The 13,978-nt window shown below is 49.8% G+C and overlaps 1 protein-coding gene across 5 annotated transcripts in view; it reads left to right on the top strand.

The window, feature by feature from the left end:
• The window catches only part of ASTN2 (astrotactin 2), a 909,948-nt gene that overhangs the window by 651,208 nt on the left and 244,762 nt on the right, over window positions 1–13,978 (top strand). For all 5 annotated transcript variants that reach the window (XM_061200030.1, XM_061200026.1, XM_061200028.1 and 2 more), the window contains exons 14-15: window positions 10,461–10,585; window positions 13,763–13,867. In XM_061200030.1, the coding sequence (XP_061056013.1) occupies window positions 10,461–10,585; window positions 13,763–13,867 (230 nt within the window). The remainder of the gene's footprint in view (window positions 1–10,460; window positions 10,586–13,762; window positions 13,868–13,978) is intronic.

The following is a 13,978-nucleotide window of genomic DNA, read 5'->3' on the forward strand; positions in this document are numbered from 1 at the left end:
CCCAGTGTAATCCCAAGCGTCCTTAAAGTGGAAGAGGGAGGCAAGAGAGGAGCTCAGAGCCATGTGATTCCAGAAGGATTTGACTTGTCTTGGCTAGCTTTGAAGATGGAGCCAAGGAACGTGGGCAGCCTCAGAAAGCTGAAAAAGGCAAGGAGATGGATTCTCATCTAGAGCCTCCAGACGGTGTGCAACCCGCCTGACACCTTGGCTTTAGCCCAGAAACCCATGTCAGACATCTGACTTACAGAGCTATAAGATAATAAGTTTATGTCGTTCTGAGGCACTAAGGTTGTAGTGATTTGTTATGGCAGTAACAGAACACCAATACACAGAGCCAATGATATCTTTGAGTTAGGACTGTCCTTCTAGAAAATCACTCTGGCCGCAGGATGGTAAGCAAGTCGGAGGGGCAAGGCCGGATGCAGAGAGCGCAGTTAACCGGCTGTTGCCATAGGCCCTGGGAGAGGGGATGATGGCTTAAACCAGAACAGACAGCTGTTATGTGCTGCATCTGTACCAGATCCTGGAATCCTAGGGGAATCAGCCGAATAGATCCCTACAACCGAGACCTACAGGGCCTGGGATGGAGACAGACATGCAGAGAACAGCCATCCCTGACAGCACTACCCAACTTATCCCATGACTCTTCTTCTACTACCCACCACATGCAGTTATGATGGAGGCCAACAGGTTCTACCTCCTGAGTCTCTCTCAGACCTGTGCCTCTCACCTATATTCTGCCATCCAGCTACTCCATGATGTCTTGGCTGGGTTGCTGCAAAACCTCGTACCTGGTCTCCCTCACCCCAGCCTTGTTCCTTTCCCAGCCCATCCTCCACCCTGCATCCAGGCCTTCTTTCTAAAGCTCCAATCAGATGGCATCACTGTCTTGCTTAAAACCTATAATGGGTCTCCTTGCCCTCAGAATAAAGCGCACATTCCTTAGCATCATTTAGCAGACACACACACACACACACACACACACACACACACACACCTACCTTTGGACTTGGCACATGCTATTACTTCTGCCTGGACCTCACCCACACCTCCCTTCCTCACTCTCTCCCTGGGTAACCCCTCCCAATTGGTCAAGACTCACCTCCTCCAGGGAGCCCTCCCGACCTCCCCAGTCTGTGTTAAGTGCCCCTCCCTGGGTCTCTGAACCTCCTCTATGAATCTTAAACTGCCACATTAACCTATAACCGTGTCTTTATTTTTTATTTTTATTTTATTAATATAAATCTGATTCTTTTTTTTTTTTTTATTTTTGGCTGTGTTGGGTGTTCGTTTCTGTGCGCGGACTTTCTCTAGTTGCGGCGAGCGGGGGCCACTCTTCATCGCGGTGCGCGGGCCTCTCACTGTCGTGGCCTCTCTTGTTGCGGAGCACAGGCTCCAGACGCGCAGGCTCAGTAGTTGTGGCTCACGGGCTCAGTTGCTCCTCGGCATGTGGGATCTTCCCAGACCAGGGCTCGAACCCGTGTCCCCTGCATTGGCAGGCAGACTCTCAACCACTGCGCCACCAGGGAAGCCCTATAACCACGTCTTTAAATAGTTAAAGGTTCAAACATTTTTTTCACTGCAACTCAGTTATGCAAAACGCTGTAGTCTTCTTAATTTTCTACAGCCAATATAATCTTTCCCTCAAGTTTTCATTCCACTGACAGCAAAAAAAGTAGTTCGACTTGCCAGTTAAGGGTACAGAACATACTCTTTAGGGTAACTGTTTAGTCTGTTCAAAGGTGAACTCCTCAACAGCCAGCCCTGTCTTTCCCTTACCAGGCAGTCTCCCCGACCTGCGCTTGGCCTCAGGGTGCAGACGGGGGCTGGTAAAACTGTGGTCTACTGGATCCTTGCTGGCGTTCACTATGTGATTTCCTGTTTGAGCTTGGCTCTCAGCCCTTGCACTGGCTTCCATTGTGATATGGATGGTCTTGGGCATTTCTTTTGAGAGGGGCTACATATTGGAATCCACTGCCAAGTCCACAGTCACAAAGTCCCCACTCTCTATGGGACCCTTGTTCTAATCTCAGGCCTCCTTCCCCATCCCTGCTTCCTTGGGAGCAGGAGTCTTATGCCAAGAAGTCTTGTCATCTTTATTCTCTCTACCCTGCGGGTGCAGGACTTGGGGGGCTGACTTCTGCTGGCCTCTTGCTCACCTACTGATACCCTCTCATGGGACCTTCTGTTGGCTTTTCAGAGAAAGGGGCTCACAATCCCCCCCCAGATTATACCCTGATCTAGGGGAGCAAAGCCCCTTGTTCCTGCTCACCCCCATCCCCCTTGGATTTTCCCCAAACCCTTGTTGGTATTTAAACATTTGTTGGTACCGCCCTCAAGGCTGGGGTGAGTAGGGAGGGGATGTTGACTTCCAAGAAGCCCAGAAAGAGGGCTGGTGACTCTCAAGCCTGAACTCTTGGCCTCTTGGTCTTCTCTCCTGGGCAATTCCTCCCAGAACTAGTGGCAGAAAAAAAAAGGGTTTTCACCTTCCTTTTTCTGTCCTGTGGGAACTCCCCTGAGGTCATAGCCTGTACCAACTGTACATTAAAATAAGATATTATGATCTGGGTTGGCCAGGCCTGCCTTTGATATATAAGGGACCTTCACTCCCAGCACAGGTTGGCTTTCAAAACTATTGTCTAGCTCAAGACACTACAAAGTCAGCTTTGAGATCTAGCCCAAAGCTGAGTAATGGCTCCCTTTCTTTTCTAGAAGGTATGTGCTCTTCTATCTAAGGACAAATGCCTTTGATTTAGACCAATATGACTTACAGGGAATGAAAAAGGCTTCATTTTAACATTTTCAGCACCATCATTCACCTTGCACACATTTTCACACAATTTATAACATGTCTTACACTAGGCTGTAAGCACCTTGAGGATGAGGAATGTCTATCTTATTGTTTTCCCAATGCCTGGGACACAGTAGTGAAAATCTGTTGAATGAATGAATGAAGGGTTGAATGAAAGAATGACTAAATTCAGGGTGCTTGAACAAAAAACTTGCATGAAGACTCCTAATTAAGAAGCAAATCACATGAGAACAGAGTTTCTAACTGTACCCAAGAAGGGCAGAGCTTGGGGCGGGCGTGGGCAAGCGTGAGTATCAGATTACTCACCACGAGACCCTATGACTCCATCCAGCACCTACAGAACGGCTACAAAATCCAGCCCAATGAGTCTCAGTCTGGGGTTCAGAGAAACAAATATTTTGTACCAGCCGCCCACCCCTCCCAGTTCCAGAGGTAGGGAGTGGCTTTCCCAAACCACCCAGAAAGGCACTGACAGAGTCAAGATGAGGACAGGGACCCAACTCCTTGATCACAGAGGAAACCACATCTCAGTCAAAGTTGCCTCTCACTTGGCAGAAAGACTTAGTTTAGCTGGAGGCGAAGGATGGGTCATGGTTCAGACCAGGGGAGGTGTCCTCATTGGTACTGGGCTCTTCATGGCACCCTTTCACGAGGCTGCGGGCAGCCTAGGGAGAGCCAGGGAGAGCGGCCCCCTCCCTGCGGACTCAACAGCATGCAGGCCAAGACTCCTAGTCTTCCCTTGACTAAGGAAAGGCTACAGACAGTGCTGGCTGGCTCTGGGATGATTTACTTCTCTGAAATACCTCAATTTAAATGCTAATTTCCCCAGAACTGAGGGGTGATCGGCTCTTGCATGCTGGTGGCTGTGTACTAGTGTATCCAAAACACTCACTCACCTATTCTTAAATGGGGACAGGCGGGAGGGAGAACCTTGGGAAGGGTGGGGGGGGAGCCAGGATGGCCGAGGAGCCCAGCTTCCCTGGCTTGTCATTCCTGTCACCATGGCTGATGACAGGGCAGCTACGCAAGGTACTTGCTCCGGGGAAAGGCTCCCTAGGTTTAGGTCACTTGGAGGTCGTGTGCAGGGGACATGGGGGGTGAAGAAGCCTGCCCCTACTCTGTACACAATTGAACAGATTCTTGGGGGGCTTGTGCTGTAGCAGGCCCCGGGCTGGGCTCTCTGAGGCTCTCAAAGGAATCCAGAATCTGGTATGGGGTTCAGGAAAAGGGACTAGCATTAAAGATAACTCGGGGGCAGTTCCCTGGTGGTCCAGCGGTTGCAACTCCGCACTTCACTGCTGAGGGCCCGTGTTCAGTACCTGGTCGGGGAGCTAAGATCCCGCAAGCCGCGTGGTGTAGCCAAAAAAAAAAAAAAAGCTAACTCTGTATGGATCCTCCTCCTCACCCCTTGAAGTTAGACTCATTACTCCCATTTTACAGATGACATTAGGAAGGCTGAATAAAATGTAAGTGACCTCTCAAGGTCACACAGCCAGAATCTGGATCCATATCTGTATGATTTCTGAGCCCATGCCCTTTCCACCACCAGATCCCAAGGTAACTGCTGGAATTTACTCACGAACAAGAGGCATGAGAGAAAAGTGACAAGAAAGATTTATTCCAAGTGGGGAAAATTGACATGGTTTCTTGGAAGGGGGGGGGGGTTTGGACTGGTCCTCCTGTTTCCTCCTAGCCTTCCTCACCCCCCACCCCATCCCCTGCACCTCCCCGATGTGAGTGCACACGTGTGTTCATGTGCTCACCAAGAGTGGGAGTTCCGGCCAGCCTCTGCTGAGTGAGATCACTTTTTCCCATCTCGTGTCTGCTAGCTCTGTGGCCCTGGCCCCTATCTGAGCTCCATGGGAGCCAGGGTGTCTGCATATTAGGAAGTTAGAGGAAGAAAAAGTAGGGTTTTGAAGCTTCTTATGGAAAGGCTGGCATTTTAGACTAAAATCCCCAATATCCCTTGGAAACTAAAGCATTTGGGTACCCCGTAACAAAACATCAGAAAGGACTCCACATAGGTCATACACACATTACTTTTTTTTTTTTTTTTTTTTTTTTATAATGACCCTCTAAAGATGCCCATGTACTAATCCCCAGAGGTTTTTTTTTTTTTTTTTTTTTTTTTTAATTTTATTTATTTATTTTTGGCTGTGTTGGGTCTTCGTTTCCGTGCGAGGGCTTTCTCTAGTTGCGGCAAGCGGGGGCCACTCTTCATCGCGGTGCGCAGGCCTCTCACTGCCACGGCCTCTCCCGTTGCAGAGCACAAGCTCCAGATGCGCAGGCTCAGTAGTTGTGGCTCACGGGCCTAGTTGCTCCGTGGCATGTGGGATCTTCCCAGACCAGGGCTCGAACCCATGTCCCCTGCATTGGCAGGCAGACTCTCAACCACTGCGCCACCAGGGAAGCCCCCACACATTACTTTTGTCTCTGGGTTTCCTTCCTTTGCTTCCTCAACAAACGTTCATTGAGCACCTACTTTGTATGCAGTTGGCACTGGGCTAGGCCCTGGGGAAGGCGGCAGCAAATGGGACAGGCATCGTCTTGGCCCCCGTGGAGCTCACAGTCTAGTGGGAGAGTAGATATCCAACAAGGTCCCCAAGAGCACATCTGGGTTAGGAACTATGAAGCTCTTTCTAGAAGAAAAGAGCAAGATGCTATGAGAGGGAGAACTGACCTTGGGAAGGTTTCTGAAGGGCAGAGGAATAATGTGTGGTCTGAGTGACAAGTAGGAGTTGGCCTGCTGCAGGGGGCTGGGGGGCAAGAGCTTTCCAGAGAGAGGGCAAATCCTAAGCCGACCCTTTGTAGGAAGTGAGTGTGCCCCATAAGAGGAACTTACGGCCAAGCAGTGCAGCTGGACAGCGGGCAGGGGCAGTGGTTCATGAAACAAGGCAGAAGGAGTAGGCAGGGGCTAGATGGCGGAGGCCTTGAGACCTTCACACAGTGCCTACGTTCTCCACGAGGCACCTCCTCTGAATTCCCACTGCCGTACCCCTAGTGTGCATGGGAGACCCCAAAACACGTTTGTGGAGTGAAAGAGACCTCCCACTCCCAGAGTTCTCCTGAGTCCCCGGAACCCCAGGATCTGCTATTTTAAAAATCTTGTGAATTGTTTCCATATAATGTCAATTGAGATTGAACTGTTTTCATGGATATTTGGGGGGGAGATGTTTGTCCAAAGAAACAGTCACCCTGTCGCCGTTGGAGACACAACTTATGCAGACCCCCCCACACACAGATATGCATGTACAGTGATATCCCTGGACTCAGAAGCACACCCCTCTCTGGCCTGGTCTCAGGTTATCCCGGTGATCAATCAGGAGCACGGGCTCTGGATTGATCCATTGAATGTGTGCTTACTGAGTACCAGGTTCTCAGCTAGCAGCCCCATTACCACTTCCTAACTGTGGACCTCAGTTGGACAAGTTCCTTAACCTTTCTGAGTATCCATATCTTCATCTATAAAATGGGAATAATAATAGTAGTTATAGAATTCTCCCGTGGTGAAAATGACATACACATTCACATGTATCTTGGCACACTACCTAGAACATAGCTGATGATCAACAAATAGGATCAATAAACAAATATTACTTACTCTTCTTCCTATCTTCCTCTTATTAGGATTCGTTAGTTGCCTGGTAGTTTTTACTACACGCACACCCACGCACACACGAGCTCTGAGAATCTGGATTTGTTTTTGAGCCAACTGAGTTTCAGCCAGCACCCTGCCATCCTCCCCATCACCTTCCCCAGGTGGGTGGATGCTGAAGCTGCTGCCTGGGTTCTGTCTGAGGTCCTCAGCCCAGTGGCACCTTCCCAGCTCTGCTCCTCCCATCCTGTTTTGCCTCGCGGGAGAGCTGACTAATGCAAAGGCCCTGGGCGCCCTCTGCTGGCAGAGGCCATGCAGGACTTGTGGCCATCGCCCAGGCAGCCGCGAAGGGGCCCAGTCCTGAGGGACCATCATTGGTCCTTGGTCTTTGCTGCAGCTGTCTTGTCATTCCCTGCTCCACCCCTGCCTCCCTCCCTCCCCGCTCTCCGCACTGGCCTGTGAACTCCCCCCCTTCCATTGTCTGCCACCTTCTCACGCTCTTCCTTGAGACCCTCCCTGCGTCCTGCGAAAACCTTCCTCCGAGAAGGGGAGTGTGCGCCGGCCCCCTGCCCTCCTGAGGTCCGCCACTGTGCTGCCACTCCCTGAGGTCAGACTGAGGTCAGATTTGCCCAGAGTCAAGCCCAGCTTAAACAGAAGGCAGAAGGATTAGAGGAGAGGAACGTGGGGCTGGCGAGGGTGTCATTGTCCCCCTCCTCTGCGATTATAAACACATAGCCAGAGATGTGAAGTCGTGACCCTGGGTGGTAAAGTGAAAAATGATAAGCTTGCCTTCAGATCCCTCTTCCCAAAATGCACTTGGTGTGTAAGTCCAGGGAAGTCAGTTCATGTCTCAGAGCCTCCATTTCCCCATCAGTCAAGAGGGGGTGTAATCACGCCCATCTCACAACATTGGAGTGAGGGTCGTGAAGTCACCTGGAGAGCAGAGCCCCTTGTATGTGGTCAAATTACAACGAGTAACAGACCCCTTCTTTCGGCTGCAGCCTGTCTGGGCTCAGTGCACCCAGGGGTGCTACGGCTCTTCCAGCTTTGACAGCCTGTGACTGTCACAGGCAGCGTCTTCAGTGCCCCGCACCTGTGCAGTGATGTGGCGTGTGGGCTTTGGGGCCAGACCACCTGAGATCTCCCGCTTCCCAGCTGTTTGGTTTTAAGTAGTTACATAACTGCTTTGTGCTTCTGCTTTTCCACCTCCCAACTAGGGGTCTTAAGGGCACCTAATTCATATGGTTGGGTGAGAACTAATGTAAAGTACTTGGAACATCGCCTGGTACATAGGAGGTACTCAACAAACAGTTATTGCCATCATTGTTTTTTTTTTTTTAATTAATTAATTTATTTATTTATTTTTGGCTGTGTTGGGTCTTCGTTTCTGTGCTAGGGCTTTCTCTAGTTGCGGCAAGCGGGGACCACTCTTCATCGCGGTGTGCAGGCCTCTTACTATCGTGGCCTCTCTTGTTGCGGAGCACGGGCTCCAGACGCGCAGGCTCAGTAGTTGTGGTTCACGGGCCCAGTTGCTCTGCGGCATGTGGGATCTTCCCAGACCAGGGTTCGAACCCGTGTCCCCTGCATTGGCAGGCAGATTCTCAACCACTGAGCCACCAGGGAAGCTCCCATCATTGTTATTATTGTGATTTCACTAAGGCAGGCTGAAGAGCGCTTAGGATCCCCATTTTACAGATGAGAAAACTGAGGTTTGAGTGGTTTGCTCCAGGTTTCACAGCCAGGATGCAGTGTGGGCAGATCAGGAAATCAATCTTCAGAGCCATCTCAGTCTTGCCCTCTCCTATTCATAAAACAAATGCTTGGGTCTCGGGGGGAAGGGACCCTTGGCCAGAAGCCTCCAGCCCATCCAAATCCCTGATAGCTGGCCCTACTGACTGTTCCGCGTGGCTGATCCATTGTCTCCCCCACACAGCTGGGAAGATCTAAAGGACAAGGGGAGAAGCCAGTCTATCTCTGGATCCTGAGTACCTAGCTCAGGGCTGCACCCCGAGTGTGTGCTCAGCGCATGTTAGTTCAATGACTAGGGCAGGGGGACAGCCTCCACCTCATTGTATCTCTAAGGGAAGCTCTGTATCACAAGAGGCCACCTCATGAAGGGGACAGGAAGAAACTTAGTTCCTTAGTTCCTGGTGGGTGTTACATGCTACTTGGGGGCACTTCCATGGCCCCTGGCAGGTTCTCTTTTTCTATTCACATGGCTGATCCACATGTCCAAGTTTGCAGACAAATCAAAGGCCAGCCACAAACACCTAGGTGGAACCCATGACAACAGGCACACGTGTAGACATAAGCAAGTACAGCTCTGCAGACAAACATGAGCACACCCATGATGCACACAATAGCATGATGCACTCAACATCGTGCACATGCATGCCCAGCAGACAGTCCAAGGCCCAGCCGCTTACCTCACCAGATGTGCAGTCAGAGAGACCAGGTTCCAATCCCAAATTTACCACCTCTTAACTCTGAACCTCATTTTTCCTTTTGTGTAAAATGAAGATAATGATAACTATCTTGTGGGTCACTGTGAAGATTAAATGATTAAATGGATGCAAAGTGCTTAGCGAGATCCTAGCAAATTAAGGATTCAATCAATAATTGTCAAAGATGACAATGATGATGATGACGAAGATGCTGGTGATGTTGAAGATGGAGACAATGGGTCCTCCCCTGGATTCTGACCTCTGCAGGGGTCGGACACGGAGAAGGTGTTCACTAAATGAATGACTAGATGGTGAGCTTTGAAGGTGCCTGGGGTGGAGTGCATGGGGACGTGGAGTACAGAAAGGAAGGTGACCCAGGCCACACAATGCTTGTTTGGCTGCTTTTGAACTGCCCGCGATCCAGGCTTCAAAGGCACTGTTTTGGCATCACAGATTTTTGTTTGCCTCTTTCTGATTTTCATTTCAAGGTTGCCCGTTCCAGGTGGCAAAATGAAGCGCTAAACATCCCCTTCCCTTTGTTCTTCAATCCCCCTCCTCCTCCCGCTCCTCCTCCTCTCCGGACTGTAGTTAGTGTCTAACTCTGAGGATTTCTGAATAAGAAGGGACCTCAAAAGTCAGCTCTGAATACAGAAATGCCCTGGATACCGTCCATGCCAAGTGGCTATCAAGTTTCCTACTTGCATACTCCCAGCTACAGCAAGCTCACCACCTCGCAGTGGCAGGCTGTTCCATTTTTAGGCAGGTCTATTGTCTGGAAGATTGAAGCCTGCCTCCCTGCAATGCACTATCACCTCATCCCCCACACCTTAAGACGACCTTTGCTCAGGGTTCAGTGCCCCGAGGGCACCCCGAGGCTTGTCTTCTGTTTCCTGGAGTGGCCCTGCAGAGAAGCGACAGAGGTACCTGAAGAATTTAGGGCAAGAAAGAGCACTAGCCTAGGAGTGGGGAGATCTGGTTTTGAGTCTAACCCGTTGGTTGTCTGTGAGAAATTTGCTCCCCTTCTCCCGGCCTCAGTTTCCCCATCTCTAAAAGGAGGAGTTTGATCCAAAAGATCTCTTAGGATCCTTCCACTTTAGCACGCAAACACCCATTCTTTCAAGCCTTCCTTTCTCCAGCTCAGTCTCACCCGCTCTTTCTTCAAGCACTCCACGCTCTCCTCAGTTCCCTCGCATCCTGGCTCACCATTATGTAAAGGGACATTTAGCAGCCAAATAGACAGTTTATAGAATATCAGACTGTGTCTTAGGCAGTTGGCAGCTTTCTCCCGTTAAGTGTTTAAAACTACCCTGAGATCTGACTTTCATAGAAAAAGAAACTGAGGTTCTGAGGGGACCAGGAACTTGCTCAAGATCATGCAGCTAGTAAGTGGTGGGCCAGGATTGAAGCCCCAGCCTGCCGGATTCTGGAACACGTGCTTAGCACCATGGCCTCAGGGCTGGGATTCAGGGAGCCAGAGGCATCCCAGCAAGGCCGTCCACCGGCTCACGAGTCAGTCTCTTCTGTGACTACGAGCTCCCTGCCCTCCTTCCCAGCAGCACCTGCAGCCTCCGCTTCCTCCATCTGGCAGCCTCTCTGCTCCTCTCCACAGGGAGAACAACTTCATCAAGGACTTTCCTCAGCTGGCCGACGGGCTGTCGGTGATCCCGCTGCCGGTGGAGGAGCAGTGCCGGGGGGTCCTCTCCGAGCCCCTCCCAGACCTCCAGCTGCTCACTGGTAAGACACACATGCTGGACCCCTTCCCAGCCTCCCTGACCACACACCTGCTCTCCAGTCCATCTCAGCTCTCAGCATGTCCAAGGTGGGCCCTGCCAAGCCTCTGTGTTCGCGAGGGATGGGATGTGAAAGGGACCTACCTACCATTTCTTGGACTCCTGTGGACCGTGCAGAGCTAGGGGCTTCCCGAGCTGAGGCCGGATTTACTCTCTTAGCAAACTTCAAGTACACAGTGCAGTATTATTAACTGTAGTCGCCGGACTGCACGCTAGATCCCAAAACTGCATTCATCCGGCATAACTGAATCTCTGTACCCTTTACCCAACATCTCCTCATTTTCCCGGCCTCCAGCCATCCTACTCTCTGCTTTTACGAGTCCAATGTTTTTCGATTCCACATAGAAGTGAGATCATGCAGTTCATTTTTAAGTCATTTTAAAATAAAATAAGTGGACCTCCCCCATCCCCACCCCAACCAGGAGCCTCTCTCAGTTGACAGCATCTCAGTTACACAAGCTGTTTTTGAATGTGGGCACTGGGCCATCCTAGGGGGGTGGGTATCATTCCTCTCGTGTTATAGGTGAGGAATCTAGACTCAGAGAGGTGAAGGGACCGATCAAGATCACACAGTAAATCCGCCAGGACTAGAACCAGGTGCCATGGCTCCAGGTCTTCTGCCCTTTTCACTCCACCCTGCAGTCCGTCCCCCCGCCCCCAACCTCCGTCTCTCCCCCACTGAGAAGCCATCTTTTGCAGGCTCTCCTGAGGCTTGTATTTTCTGTCCCACTGCGGGATGCCCATCTGTTCCGCCTCATCTTCTCCCAGTTCCTATCTTGCCCTTTTGGGGGACTTTCCCAAGATGTAAGGACCCTGGCTCTGCTTTTGTGATACAGTACATTGTGGTTCTGCATTTGTGGTACAAACTCTTAGGATTATTTGTTTTGATTTGGGGATCTTTGGAGGTGTCCTCATAAAGGAACTGTTACATTTTAAGAGGTTTTTTTTTTTTTTTTTTACTTACCAGAAAAAATACCGCCCCCCAATCCCGGGGCTTCATTTTACTCCTAATCCTTTGGTGGGGATCTAGGATAGAGCCAGGTAAGATGGGGGTCAGAGATTGAGTAGGACCGGGGATGGGTTTTTGGTCAGGAATGGTATGCAAGGAAGTGAGTGAGTCAGTAAATCGGTATTTATTGAGAGCCTACTATATGTCAGGCTCTGTTTTGTCTCTGCAGGAGTGGGAATAATATAGACCATGGCCTTGACCTCAAGGAGCTGACATTTCACTGAAGGGGCTTATATTTCAAGCTGGAATCCAGGAGGGACCAGGGATGGGGAAAGTGAGGGATGGAGTGATGATCACTTATGGGGGAGGCCCAGGGATGGGGTGAGGGGCAGAGAAGATGGTTTGGTAAATTTCTTGATAATCAAAAGAGGTAGTAGGGTTTTTTTGTTTTGTTTTGTTTTGTTTTCCTTTGGGACACAATTCCACCAAGGGCATAAGCTTCATCAACAGTCTGCATCAGAATATCTGCCTCCCTCTATTGGGGATGACCCCTCCAAGCCTGCTCTGAATTAGGGCAAGCAATCATAAACGGGACAGAGGCTGCCTGGGTGCTGGTGTCTAGTCTTCCTGTACAGACTGTTTTCTTTGCCCTGACTCAAAACACGGCCCTCTCCTCCTCTCCCACCCTATCTCCTTCTCTCCCTGGTGTCTGCGGAGGAAGGAAAGGACAGGCAGAGCAGATAAACAGAGAGGACGTATTTGTAACAAAACAACCTCCCTCCAGTGGACATATCTTTGGGGATCATGAATATTTTACTTTAAAATGAAAGCCTCTAAGAAATTATATTATTCCTGAGGCTAAGGGGGGGAAAAAAAGTTGATAGTAATGGACAACTTTAATACTGCGGTAATGTCCAGGAAGAAATCATTTGTTCCAATGAGATTCTCATTTGCATCTTGGTATCAAATATCTCTTTAAGTGCCTCCTCACCAGGGGACAAGAGAAAAGGACGGAAAATGTGCCTGCCATTTGCAGAGGATACACAACAATAATAGTAACTGCTGATGTGACTAGCATTACTTTTTCACATATTTTTTCCTGATTATAAAAAAAGAGTCTGCAGTGCTTAGAGTACAAAATTTAGAAAACGGAGATGAATATAAATCAGAAAACAAGGATCTTTCACACATCCACCACACTAAGTTAACCACTTGCTAACATTTTGTTGTGTTTTTTTTTTTTCTTTGTTTATATTTTGTCTACACTTGTGTTTCACACAATGCATTCTATGGAACATGAGTTCCAGTGAAACCTAAAAACGGGGCTCCTTGCTCAAAAAAGTTTGCAAAATGTTGTGCGCTATCTTCATGTACCTTTAAAATGCGTATTAATTTATTCAAGGCGCTGAGAAATTATACAGCTTTTTTTTTTTTTAATCTTTTTTAACTTTGTTTAGGCAATGTTTCTTGGTCTTGTTTGAAATGGGAACCTTTTATGTGTACGCACAGGTATTTTACGAGATACCAAAGGACATCTTATGTTTCCATGTTAGGAAACAAACAGTCTGTAGAGGGTGAACAAACATAAATCGTCAGATAGTAAATGTGTTAGGCTTTGCACGTGGTCTCTGTCACAGCTGCTCAACTCTGCTGTCATCGTGCAAAAGTAGCCTTAGGCCGTATGTGATGAAGGGGCTGTGGTTCTCTTGTCCCCATTCCACACGTAGGACATTTCAAGGTTACCAAAGGACTTCCACTGCTATTAATTTATTTGAGTCTCACAATATGCCTGTGAAATAAGATCAGCCCAGGTAGCCATGGTATCAGATGGGGAAACTGAGGCACCGTGCTATCTAGCACCCCATGGCAAATCGCCACCAGAGTTAGTGGAACCGTAAACCCATTCTTGCTTGTAGGGTGAAGGGGGCCATGTGAGCTGTAGAGCAGAGAGAAAAGGCGGGGTTGGGGCTGAGGTCAGAGGCCAGGAAGGAAGAGGCCTGGAGGTGGAGTCCAGATAAAACTGCCAGCCCCAGAGAGAGCCCGTACTCTAGGGCCGATCCTCTGTCCACTTAGAAGAGGTGGCTCTTACCCAGAGCCCAGGGCTGCAGGGTGGGGTTGTAGGGTGAGGCCTCTAAATGCTGGGCTCACATCAGCTTCTTCTTCCCTCCCCAGGAGACGTCAGGTATGATGAGGCCATGGGTTACCCCATGGTGCAGCAATGGCGGGTCCGCAGCAACCTGTACCGCGTGAAGCTCAGCACCATCACCCTCTCGGCAGGTGAGGACTGCCGCCCGCGGCCAGGGGACTTGGCGTGATTCAGCTCAGGTCCCCCAAGGATGCTGGCCCTGGAGATGCTGAGGGAATGAGGCCACGCCCCCCCGCCATCAA

This window comes from Eubalaena glacialis, chromosome 9 (assembly GCF_028564815.1).
Source record: "Eubalaena glacialis isolate mEubGla1 chromosome 9, mEubGla1.1.hap2.+ XY, whole genome shotgun sequence".
Lineage (NCBI taxonomy): Eukaryota > Metazoa > Chordata > Mammalia > Artiodactyla > Balaenidae > Eubalaena > Eubalaena glacialis.